We start from the raw sequence: 13,445 nt of genomic DNA, 5'->3' as shown, positions 1-13,445 counted from the left end.
CAGCAGTAACCATGCCAAGCAAAGTCACTTGGATGGGGTCCGAGGCCATCAACAAGCACCACGCCAAAGCAAAATAATATGGGGCATGCATTCTTGAGCTGCTGGAACAACGAAACCATTGTCCCCTTTTGATGAGCAACCAGAATATGCAAAATATCTGGGAATTTTACAAAGACCATGCATATACTAGTCTGACCCTTTTTGGGTATGACAAGAGGGTGTTTTTCAGGCCTAGTGGTCAGACAAAATTTTGGCAGCATATACCTTGTTTTTAAGGATATCCAACCTGTCAGAAAATCTCCAGCAGCTCATCAAAATAAATTTTGCCAACCAAGCAATATTTATATATAAGACATGCAAATTACAACATGCCTCAAGCATTCGGAAGTTAATACAAGCTTCAGTGATTCAACACTACATTACAAATTCATAACGACAGGGTCGTTAGAGTGTCCAAAAGAAAACGAAAAAAAAAAAAACTACAGTCAAAGCAAGATAAAACTACACATGCTAAAGACCCATGCAGCCTATGGTCTTCAAGGGAACAGAACCACGCGCCAAGATAATCAGTCACCAAGCCAAGAGGAGACAACCTGCAAGAAGAAGACGTGTGTCAAGATCAAGTGATGCTGGAAGGAGTAGCCCGATAAAATAAAAAAAAATAAAAAAGAGGAATTATATACCTTGAAGCTATGAAGAATGCCCAAAAAGAACGAAAGAAGCCCTAGGAGATGATCTGGTTGTTGTCTCCGTCACGCACTTAGCAAGGAAAAAGGCATGCACTTCCCTGCGCTGGCTATCCAATTCCTGTTGCTTAATGTTCAAAGTGTCGGCAGCAGCTTTCACCTCACTAGAACCATGTGATAATTTCATGCTATGAATGGCCCGCACTCCAAAGACAGCACATGCTAGGTTCCTCACGAGATTGATGGGGAAGTCCACATGAAAGCCCAGAGTTATGGCCTCACATATCTTAGCACCACCATCAAAAAAGGCTTTGAACGCCATGAAGGAATTCTCCCAATCTTGCCAAGACATGCTTTCCTCCGATAAATGCCCCATGGAAATGGAAACATCATCCTCCTTATGGTTGTCATCAATAATCTCACCACGAGGCAGCACTGCTGGAAGCTGTGGAGAGGTGCCGGAAGTTATGTCGGATGTGTTTAGGAAAGGAGGTAGCACTGCTGGAAGCTGTGGAGAGGTGCCGACAGTTGTGTCGGATGTGCTTAGGGAAAGAGGCAGCACTGCTGGAAGCTGTGGAGAGGTGCCGGCAGTTGTGTCAGATGTGCTTAGGAAAGGAGGAGTAGGAGGCAGCACTGCTGGAAGCTGTGGAGAGGTGCCAGCAGTTGTGTCAGATGTGCTTAGGAAAGGATGAGCAGGAGGCTGCGCTGCTGGAAGGCGCAGGGCAGTGTCGGCAGCTACGCTGGACGTCCCAAGAGGAGGAGTAGGAAGTGTATCCTCCGCGACTTGTGAGATGCTCTCAACCTAAAAAAAAATTGGCAGCATGTACCTTGCACCTACCACAACCTGACCTGTTAAAATCTCAAGCAACTCATGCATTTCAACCAAGCGGAGTGTACAAAACAAGCTGGAAATCTTTATCTCAATGCATTCCAAACTGCAACAATTCATGCATTTCATTATTTCCAACCAAGCAAAACATACAAAACAGGCCGAAGCTCAATATCTCAAGCATTCTACATCAAAAGTTCTGACAGAAAGTATGCAACAATGTTGTGTTCCAAGTTCCCTACAACATGAGCTTTAGGCTCTCAAAAAAAAAGGGGGTACAACTCGGGCCCAAATGCAGTCAACTATGCTAAAGATCGATACACCCTGCAGTTTCAAAAGGAAAAGCTACTACACACTGAGCCAGCCAGCCCCTACAACAAAGAAATGCTGCCTGCAAAGCGAAATAAGGACAAGTGTTAGAGAAAGATGGTGCTGGAAGATATGCCCTTTCTATTAAAAGAATATATATATATTACGGTGCAAAGAAGGAGAACCGGGTACCTCAATTAGATCACGGTGCATAACTAAAACAGAATAGAAGAAGCGCTATGAAATGATCCTTTCGATGTTTCCACCATGCACCAAGCGCCACTCTCAGTCGCTCATTTGTCAAGGAGAAGGTCTCATAGCTTACGGCACTGGCTCTCCAATTCATGTTCCTGAAGGCTTAACGCATTAACGACAACTCTTGCTTAAGGGGATCATGCATACATCTTCATGTTACAAGCAGCTCGTGCTTAAAAAAATAAATAAATTAATGTGTGCTTCTTCTAAGTATTCAGCCGGAAGTCCATGCAAAATCCTAATAAGACACACGCTTAAGCCCTTTCAGCACGCTGCTGTAAGGTCAAAAACAATGGTTCCTTGACAAAACATCTTTGGTAGTCGGGGCTGTCAACTCGCGATCGAACCACTGTGGCCAGCCCTTAGTGATGCTGCAAGGGTATTAAAAAATAAGGTGGCCGCCGGAAACATGTCTTTCTTCTATACAACACCTGGAAATGAGAGTAGCTTCCTAAGCTTACTCAGTGCTTATGATCGAGTCTTGGTAAGTGTTTCTAAGTTATGAAGGTAGTTGTCCATTCTGCAACCCGTCGTGCAAGGGGAAATAGGCCATCACTCATCACAAAGGTCATTGGGACTTATTATGTGAGTCCCTGCAAGAATTACCAACGAGGAATATGCTGTAAAAGGGCAAAGTATGAAGCAGGTTCTCTGTGTTAAAGCCAAGAAATCTCCACGCTAGCATGCAAGCTATATGAACTTCACAGGCCAAGCAAAGCAAGCCATCTCATGCCAAGCGAAATGCATAAACAAAAAAAAAAATATTTTGAAGCATCATGCAATCTATTACTCGAGCTTATGACAAGCAAAGTTCCCATTTCATGCTCAATCAGTCATTCCAGCAGACCCTTTCACAAATTACAAGCATACGCTCGTAATGCATATAGTTCAATCAAAGAAGGTGGTCAAGAACGTAGCACACGCAAAGTAGACGCCAAGCATGGCAAGTCAAGCTCACGCCAAAGAAAAGGCTTAAGCAAATATCAAAGCAGCATGCAATTTATCCATGGCAAGCAAAATTCTCAAGCAATTCCGATGACAAGCAAATTCTCCCTCAAAATACAAAAAGATTCAAGCATTGCAGAGCATGCATTCTGTCAATTTCTGTTTCCACAAGATCGGAGAAAAGTCCAGATTTAATCAAGCGTGTGTTCACAAGAAAAACAAGCCTAGGCCAAACACCAGTCTATGTCTATGCCTACAAAGCCAAAGGAAAGACTCAAGATTCCAGTGAAGGAGCAGAACTATTTACTGAGAAATCGAGATAGAAATCCAAATTGCCAAGTTGCGAAATTGGTACACTCGAAGCTTCCAGCGACAATGGATACAACGCAGGCTTTCGGCACCCTCCCCTGCCTGTGCCAGAGATGTATACACCTACATAGAAAAAAAAACGCATCATGCAAAGTTCAGCCTTTTCACCAGCTCAAAAAAGGGCCACCACATGATAAAAGGGGATGCTGAAAGCATAATCGCTATTGAAGCATAATTTCCAAAGACAAGTTGCAAGAGACCAAAACTCACTTTCATGCTATCAAAATCCTAGAAAATTAGACTTCTCATGCTTTCTCATGCTTTGGAGATTCTAAACAAGAGAATATGTTAGCCAAAATCAGACGCCGGAAAGGTACTCATACGCAAAGGGAGGCGCTGGAAGCATAATTTTCTCAAAGTGCAAGCAAACTCATCTATCAAGCATCTGACAAAATTCAAAAGGCGTGATACCAATCCACATGCTAAAAAATTTCATTTCATTCAAGCATTTCAAGCAATTTGAAGAACTCATGCTCTTACGACAATACCTTTTCTCACAACAATATTGCTCAAGAACATGCTCTAGCAATACTCAGATCAGCACTCAATGCCAACAGAAAGGACATGCTAAATTCCCAAGAAAAAGCAACATGCCAAGCAAAACTTATACACAAACTTTCCAACCATTCCAGCTAGAACATCCCACCTTTAGAAAATCACTATAAATCAAGCTTACAACCAAAAAATCCCAGACTTTCCAGATTAGAACTAGACATATCAAGATTCATTTTCCCAAAATTTCGTTGCATTTCGAGCTAGGGAAGCATGTCAAACAGATTCCTAAAACAGCCCATGCCACAGGAACTGCACAGCTCCAGTAGCTTAGCCCTTACTTTGAAATTCCACCAAGTTGAATCAAGTGACGCATGACCAATTCCAACATAGCCATTGAGAAGTCCATTTTTTTATAAAGATCCAACTCAGATTCGAAAAGAAACATTTCAAAAGTTCAAAAAACAACCAGCAAGCTACTTTGAGATATTTTGACAAACACTTGGCATGCATACCCAAGTGAACTCGTATGACTCTTGTTTATCACCAAGCCAGAATCCTAAACCAGAAGTTCAACATCAGAATTTGATTTCTAGTCCACAAATGTTGGGAAGTACAGAGGAACTCAAGCATTCAAGCATAGAAAACAAGCATGCAACAAAGGCATCAACATCAACTCCTGAACATGCTTCAGAACAATGGAGGCAGAAAGCACTAGGATGGGTGGATGATTCTCAATTTTGGATATGTTATAAACAACATAATTTCGAGAAAATTTTGTGAAGTAAGCACAGTCATCCGAGTATCAGAAGTTAAAGATACATGCAGAAGCAGAATCTGCAGAACCTCACCAGCCATGGATGAACACAGAAGTTGCAGACCAGCTTTGAGGCATCAAAAAAATTCAAAGAATTCAGAAACTTTTACAGGCTATAGTACTCGAGCAGATGAGCAACTTTCGTCAAGGAAGTTTTTTGATCCGAGCTTCCAAAATATGACTTATGTACAGATGCACAATACCCACGGGTTTGGGTCTTGAAGAAGAAGAAGAAAGAAGAGAATGAGAGACAACCAGAAGTAAATCATGTCAAGACAAGTCACGTGCTTCAGGCACATGCCCTATCCCATTTCAAACAAAACATTTTTCAGTACCTGCTCTACTTCAAACATCCTTCCAGCACATGCCCTATTTAAAATATTTTTTTCAGCACCTGCCCTGTTTCAAATATCCTTCCAGCACATGCCCTATTCCAAATACCCTCCCAGCACATGCCCTACTTCAAGCATTCTTCCAATATCTAGCCATTATGTCGCACACTATCACGTTCACTAAGGTTTTGTTTGCCAAATTCAAGTGTTATGGGGCTGGTGCTGTAAACTCAATACAAGCCAAAGCCAAGCAATACCAAGCATACATGCCAATGCCAAGCATCCAAGCATACATGCCAATGCTAAGTATCCAAGCATACAAGTCAAAGCCAAGCATATATGTCAATGCCAAGCGTTAAGCCAGATACCAAGAATACATGCCAACATCAAGCGTGCAAATCAATACAACTCTTGCGAATCACAACTATGCAAAATCAAGTCTCTCTAGTCACTCAAGCAAATAAATCATGCAAGCTAAGTTATTTTGAGCTAATCCACCAAGCATTTTCTCCTATATCATGCCACAAAATAGGCCAACTCTTGGTAACTCCAGTAAGTGACCTCCAAAATTACAGTGTCTAGGAAAATTCTTCAAGGCAACACCCTCGGTGTTTAAGAAGGATTGGGTTTTAAGCGGGACCATTGCGACCCCTCCAACCTTCCCGGAAAAGACCTGGCTGTAATTCCAGAGACACTTAACTGGTCATCCTTGAGTTGCTCCTGAACCCATGCCATGCCACTACAATTTATTTTGGGCTGGAAATTGATTATTTGGACCATTTCAACACACATTCATGGCCCCAATAATCAAGGGGGCTAATGTTGAGGCCCAAAAAATCCACGCTTCGGCCCAAATAAATTCTCAGCCCAATGCGATATCTTACCGAGAAGAAACCCAATTTGGGGCACGCGAAAGTTTGCCATATGCGCTTATACACATGCCACGCCAAGCAAATAAACAACATGCCATGCTACAAGCTTAAGTGGGCCCAAGCCACGCAAGATGCCCGGGGCTTGCTTGAGTGGGTTGTGGTATGGAAGGTGATAGGTCGTCATAAGGCCCATTGATGGGACGAGAAATGGAGGTTCCAGGTTGCTTGGGAGCCTCGGAACCCAAGCCCATTTCTTAAGCCCAAATATATGGGTGAGCAAAAAGGGAAAATAACCCAACCAAAATAACTCAACCAAAATTAGCCCAATCAAAGAATAGCCCAACCAAGAAGCCCATCATTCAACAAAAATAGCCCATTTACTTAGTGAACCTTAGCCCATACAATTGCTATAGATGAACCACAAGCTCCAGCACCTAGCTGGAATAGAAGCCATGAAAAAGGAAGTTTGAAAGTTCATTGAATAAGGCTGCTAGGAAGTGCCAGCACATGGGAATGGATCAAGTTCCAAAACAAAACACCAAAGAAACCAAGGGATGTTAACATGCAAGCTCCCAGGAAGATAGACACTCTTCAAACCAACATACACATCCCAACTCCTTCCCTATCAAAACTGGTTATAGGAAAGAGTGAGAAAGAAAGGAAGAAAATGGCTGGAAGTAGAAATCTTCTACTGAAGCAGCCGCAGGAAAGGAGGCCTTGAGCTCCAAAATCCCTGATTTTGTGCAAATAGATAGAGAAAAATCTCACTAAAACAGGAAAAGTCAAGAGAGGAAAGGAAAAGGGAAGGAAAACCTTGCTAAGTTGGGGAAGAAACCATTAGGGTTTCTTGGGGAATGAAGGTTTCCCGCAGCTATAAAAGGTGGTCCCCTCCACCTAGCAAAAACCAACCCAGGCTGAGAGAGCAAGCTCCCTCTCTTACTTGCAAAAATCCAGTAGCCCTATTCACTCTTCTTCTTCATTCTTCTCTGTTAACAGACTATTTTCAGAGTCTGTCAAGCTGCCGGAAGAAGTAATGCCCTTCCTTTACCCTTTTTTAGCCAAGATCATCCTGCAAACCTTGTCTCCCTCATCTTAAACACTCCCATTTCTCCCTAGGAAGCCTTATTTTCCTCTTTGGTGCTCAACTCATGCTGACCTTGCTCCCATGCCACAATCTCCTCATGCTAAGCTAAAACTTTATCTGTAAGCAAGCATAAATCACCTGTAAGCAGCCATCATTTTCGTTGGTGAAGGTAACCAGAACACTTCCTAAGGCTTTACTGCCCTTTCGAAGTGCTTTTGGGGCTTAATTTTCGAACTCAGGCACAAGGGGCAATTCCAGTAATTTTCCCTTTACGGCAGCCCAGCCCATTTGCAGCTGCCGGAAGAAAAAGACCCCCACACAATTAAACGACGTTATTTGTAATACGGCTCTCATCATAATCTACGCCGTCTATATGTTCTGTAATACGGCTCTCATTTATTTGGAACCGACGTTGTTTAGAAGTTCAACGTCGTCTATATTATTAAGTGCGTCGTGAGTAATGAATACATATAAATACAACGTCGACTATATAAATGTATACGTCGTAAATAATGACACTGACAACTATTTCCACGTCATTTTTTTTAGAAAAATCGAAGTGGAAAATTTATTTCACGACGGTTTTTTGTAAATAAGAGACGTAGTAGATTTCAATAACGTCGTCTTCTCATGTATTTAAAGACGTCATATTTTTTCTTGTCGGGTAAATTATATTTAACGGCGTAGTATTTTAGTTGTCGTCGTTGTATGTATATCTTGCGGCCTTGTTCTTTTAATATGTGTCATATTTTTCCTTTTTAACGACGGTGATTTTTTTGAGTTGGTCGTCTATTCTCATCCTCGACTATTTTCTAGAACTTTAGCAGACTAAACACGGCTGTTTTTATTTTTTCCGACGTTGTTTTATTTAACAACGTCTAATATTTATCGTCGTTGTTTGTTTCTGAAAATAGGACGTATAAATTTTGTAATACGACTCTCATATATTTGTAACCGACGTTGTTTAGTTTTTCAACGTCTACTCTATTAACATATACGTCGTAAATAATGACACTGACAACTATTTCCACGTCATCTTTTATCGAAAAATCGAAGTGGAAAATTAATTTTACGACGGTTGTTTTTATATATGCGACGTAGTAGGTTTCAATAACGTCGTCTTCTAATGTATTTAAAGACGTCATATTTTTTATTGTCGTGAAAATTATATTTAACGTCGTCGTATTTGTATTTTCGTCGTTGTATGTCTATCTTGCGGCCTTGTTCTGTGTCATATTTTTCCTTTTTAACGACGGTTTTTTTAGAGAGTTGGTCGTCTATTATCATTCTCGATTGCTTTTTTTAGATCTTTTTGCAGTGCAAAGACGTCGTTTTGTATTTGTGGATGACGTTGTATATTTTAACAACGACGGTTATTTAGCGTCGTGGTTTATGAGGGAAAAGATGACGGTGGATTCCACGACCATTGAAAAACCCAATACACGACGGTGATTTACCGTCGTCTTTTTGCTTTTTTGTAGTAGTGAGTTTTTATTTCTCTCCAAGCATGGTTTTGAAATCTGAAAGTAAGGTGGCTCAAATATCAAAAGGTCAAAGCAAGGACCTTGCAGTTTCAAAGGCTCCAATGAGTGGAGCCAAATCTGTTGAAAGCAATCCCGCAAAGAAGATGAGATTTACATCAACCTCCGAGAAAGACCCAAGCTCTGCGACATTTGATGAGGAGATAAAATCGACTCGTGGTATCAACACAATGAGTCGTGTTGTGAAGAAGAAAATCCAGAAGATTAAGCATGTGGTTGAGTACAATAAAAGCGGCAGACCACATGGCAAGGCTGCTATTGTGATTCAAAGTTACATTGGTGTTTTGGCACGCACCAGAGTCCCTCTTGTGCACAAGAAATGGAGTCAATTGCCCAAGGACCTGAAGGAGCAAATTTGGGAAGTTGTTCAAATAGCTTATGTTGTTGGGGAAGAGGGCAAGAAGATGGTGTTGTCGTCTGCCACCAAAAAATAGAAGGATTTCAAGTCTACCTTAACTAGGCAGTTTATCCTTCCATTTTCAAATGAGAAGGAGAAGTTAAAAGAACCACCTCAGCTTTATAACTTCATAGAGAAATCGCAATGGAATGTCTTTGTAGCTTCAAGGGTATCCCCAGATTTTGAGGCGGTGCATTCTGAGCAGTCACAGAGAAGGGAAAAATGTGAGTACAACCATAGGTTGTCTCGAAAACGGTATGTTGGTTTCGAGGACCAATTGGAAGAAACCATACTCGGTGAAGAAATCAATCGTTTTCTGCTATGGAAGAAGGCAAGAGAAGACAAATAAGGAAACATCACTGATCCAAAGGTTGCAGAGAAGGTAAAATTAATCATCTCCTTGACTCTGTTCTAAACTTGTAAAATAGAGGTTTTATTTTTCATTTCGACGTTGTTGGTTTTAGTAACGGTCGTTAGACATGAAACATCACGACAATCATTATTTATCGCCGTTTAAGGTCTCACCCAAAGCGCTTTTGCAATTTTTTCCAAACACCATTTTTAAAAGACAGAAGCGCTTTCACCAATTTAGAAGCGCTTTTCGCTGCTCCAAAAGCACTCCCAAACGAGCCCTAAGTGGGTCATTTTAACTTTTGAGGGGGGGAGGGGGTAAAGTGAGATTTGACCAAAGTTTCAGGGGGTACAAGAAAATAAGCCTAAATTGTAAGTAAACATAGGTTACTTAATCAAATAAAAGCAAGAAACCTTCATAAATAATTCAGATCAATCCACTGAGACTCAATCAAGGGCTATTGAGGTTAGAATAATCTGCTACTCATCCCACATGTGCATAAATATATATATAGATAATTAACTTATTACTTAAAAGTAGGAAAACGAGAAAATTATTAAAATAGCATTGACCACGTGAAACCTTAATGTCAATATCAACAATTTAAATCAAATATGTTTCCCTCTTTCACATGTAAAAACAAATTCATCGCTTAAGAAAATAATTATGACTTATATAAAATCCTTAAAATATAGAAAACTCTCAATCCTTATCTCATCAGTTGGAAAACATACATTAAAACCTTCACTAGTAAGTACCAAAATAAAATCATCAATGTTAGTATAAAACATCTCAAAACTCAAATACTCTCCACCGGGGCATACCCCCATTCATGATTTGTCAATTCCACTACTATTCCCTCAATTCCAATAATATTTCATCAATTCCAAGTGTCACATAAGCGACACATCCTCGCAAGCCTCGGAAACACAAAGTCAACCCGAGCCACATTCCTCGCAAGACTCAGGGGACACTTATTCAACCTGAGCCACATTCCTTGCAAGACTTAGGGTACACTTAGTCAACTTGAGCCATATTCCTCGAAAGACTCTGGGGACACTTAGTCAACCTAAGCAGCATTCCTCACAGAACTTGGGGGACACATAGTTAGCCCGAGAACGCACATCCTCGTAGAACTCGGGGGATATATAGCAAGCCCGAAAACACATATCCTCGCACCACATGGTTCAGGCACCCTGAAACTCGTGGGGCACTGTCATAATTGACAAAACTATTTCAAAAGCAACTGGGGGGGTACTCCTGTGGTGGTTTTGAAAACTATATTCCGAAACTTATCATAAACTTTCCCTTATTCCACAAATCCATTTTCCAAATCTTTTATCAACTTTCCAAAAATCAGTTCTTAACTACATTTAAATAATCTAATATCGCTCAGTCATATACTTTAATAATAATCATAATAATAATAATAAATTTTTTAATCAAAACTCACTTATGCAAGAAATTCCATAATAAAAGAGCGAAGTACACTTAAAAACAAATGTCCACTCATTCCCTAATAAATATAGCCGAAACCCACGGCTCACCTTCACAACCCACCAATCAAGTATTCCATGCTCATCTATTCCATAACTTCAATTATCAAAGTAATATCCAAGAATTTCATAAGATACTATAAAACAATCTCATAATTCCAACATAAACAAAATAATTGAAATAACAGTCAAGACTTCTTTATGAGGTCGTTCTAGTACTTCCTAAAGGGTGGACCTACCTCAGAAGACTCACGGTCAACCGAAGGGTCAAACTACCCAAACTTGGTCAACCGGACCGTGGGGCCCACAACGTCTGATTTCCAATCCGGGAGTTCCTACACGTTCAACAAAGTTTACAAAACATGTCCTTCAAGTTTAGTCTGAAACTTGCTCGCGATCAGACGATCAGACGGTTATCGTTTAACACAAATTTAAGTCATTGAATCGGAGCATTTGGGACTCCGATTCACAATCTACGAATTCCAACGGTCCGAACATATCGAACCTGGATAACGCCAAATATGCGATATCTGATCGACAGTCACACGACAACCAAATTCAAATCCAAGTATACCGTCTTGCTCGGGATGACATGAAGATCATTTTAGGACCAAGAGAGACACCTAAATAGTGCCCATGTACCGCCACACGCGATGGCAGCGTGTGGGTGTATTGAGAAATTCTGGTGATCAAAAGATCTCCAAACAGTTAGTCGAGACTTACCTGCATGATCAGGACAATGAGTGGAGCAACTTTTGTTCTTGGACCATGGCCAAAAAGTGGTCGGAGATGGCTAGAATTAGGAGCCGAAATTGGCCAAAAAGTCATGTTTAAAACTTTTAAAATATTCTCGGGGTAAAATTGTCTTTTACTTGAATATTTTATTAATTAAATATTAATTTAGGATCGGTTTATTACACACACCTTTGTTTGTTCTTGGGGAGAATTCACCCCTACTCTTGAGGATGTGGCAAACATTTCTCACCTCCATGTTTGTTGGAATCAAAACCCCTTCGACATCGCTCTAACCCCGGAGGACATGGATAAGCTCACAGTATTGCAGAAGGATGCTCCGACCTCTCCTAGCACCTCTCTCTGATTCAGTAACTAGGTACAATATTTTGATGATGCAAATAGACAGGAGTCTTGCTGGTTGCCACATTTATATCGCTATGGCTTGGGAGGTTTATCCTTTGTGACTTCTCTTAAGACTGCTTGCACAAGCGAGTGTTCCCCTTAGCTTTCGCTATAGCGCAAGGTGACATGAGCCCCTTAGCCACCATGTTCCTGGGGCACTTATACTGGCTACTTGACCAAGTTCAGCTTCATGAAAAAAGTGCAGCGGGAACCATGAGTGTGGAGACTCTTTTGAACTCCGGTTTTCTGCAGGTGTTTTTGTGGGAGCACCTCAAAGGATTAGACGTGTATCCACTCCCTTATTCGTGTGCTAGGCTACTTGCTGACTTTGGCAAAGACTCCTATATACCAGACAGGCTCCCTCTGATTTGCAGGTGGTTCAAGCGAATGCAGAGGAAGGGTCAGAATTTCTTAAAGTTTCTTGACAATATTGAGAGCTTCATCTTCCGGCCTTACAGCCTTTGACAGACGCATTTGCGCATGTGCCCTTTTATGCAAATATTGAAGATACAGTCGAGGTCCCTGCGGCAATGGCACAAGGTAGCCATTTCAGAAAATACGCTTTATTGAATGTTGCCTGTCTTCCTTTGCCCACGTTAGGTGACAATCGCTCATATTTTTGTGGTTTACTCCCTGCATCGGGTAGGGTGACAATTCTGGCTTGATCATTGTGTGCCAATTAGCCTCAGCCATAATGACCCCTTCGCATTACACATGGCCTTTTGGAGAAGAGGCAATGTGTTGGATGGTAGCAGGCCCTTTGTCTTAGCAGGCAAGGAAAGAGTTGGTGGTTTCTCGAAGGGTTATCAAGTTTATTGGAACTACTGCCTTGCTTCGTTCTGTAAATTCCATGCTTCCCACTGTGATAGATTACTCCCTTCAACAGCTCGTCATGCCGATCTAGTGTTGGAAGAGAAGGCTATTCCATTATGTGAGAAACGCGACTTGCCTTTTATGTCCAAAAGTGGTAAGATTGTTGAGGAGTTTTCCAAGTTGAAAAAGAAGCTAGAAAGGCAGATTCCTTGTAGTTCCGAAAGGAGCATGGTGCAAGTGTAGGGAAAATGAAAGTGGGAGGAAGATCATGATGCAGAGAAAAAACAAGCTGCCAATAAAGCTAAAAGATTCATTCCCAAAGTGGCAGCAAGTGGCCCTCCCAAAGATAAGGGAACAACTTCTCCCGAACAACCACGACCTCAAACATTTACTACTTCTGGGAGAGACAAGGGTGCTGGCAAAGCGCCAAATATCTCTCATTCTCTTGGTCAGTGTTGACAGTTGCTAAATGCCTTATGTTCCTTTATTACAATTATTATTATTATTATTATTATTATTATTATATATTTTACTGCTTTGCTTCTCCTTCCCCTTAAGGAAAAATAGGTACCATCGCGAAGTGAAAGAGAAGTGACTCAGCTCCAGTGATTCAGAAACGCTGAAGCATGCATATCCTGCAGGCAAGGTTCACTAGCGCCCACACAAATAATAGTGGAGCTTCTGGAACTATAGTTGTGGTGACTGTTGATGACGATGAA

General features: G+C 41.2%; 1 protein-coding gene across 2 annotated transcripts; it reads right to left on the bottom strand.

Moving 5' to 3' along the window:
- Positions 332-5,065, bottom strand: LOC109947070. Of its 2 annotated transcripts, XM_020556468.1 has the most exons (4): positions 4,737-5,065; positions 3,332-3,456; positions 684-1,488; positions 332-593 (listed from the first exon to the last, which is right to left on the bottom strand). In XM_020556468.1, exons 1-3 carry the CDS (start codon positions 4,741-4,743, stop codon positions 691-693), a joined length of 930 nt encoding a protein of 309 aa, XP_020412057.1. In that variant the 5' UTR covers positions 4,744-5,065; the 3' UTR covers positions 332-593; positions 684-690. The 2 variants fall into 2 exon arrangements, 1 of the variants encoding a protein (XP_020412057.1); XR_002270069.1 differs by lacking the exons at positions 332-593; positions 684-1,488 and adding an exon at positions 1,666-1,906 and having other exon boundaries at positions 2,017-3,456.

This window comes from Prunus persica, chromosome G2 (assembly GCF_000346465.2).
Source record: "Prunus persica cultivar Lovell chromosome G2, Prunus_persica_NCBIv2, whole genome shotgun sequence".
Taxonomy (NCBI): domain Eukaryota; kingdom Viridiplantae; phylum Streptophyta; class Magnoliopsida; order Rosales; family Rosaceae; genus Prunus; species Prunus persica.
This window is presented reverse-complemented; position numbering and strand designations above follow the sequence as displayed.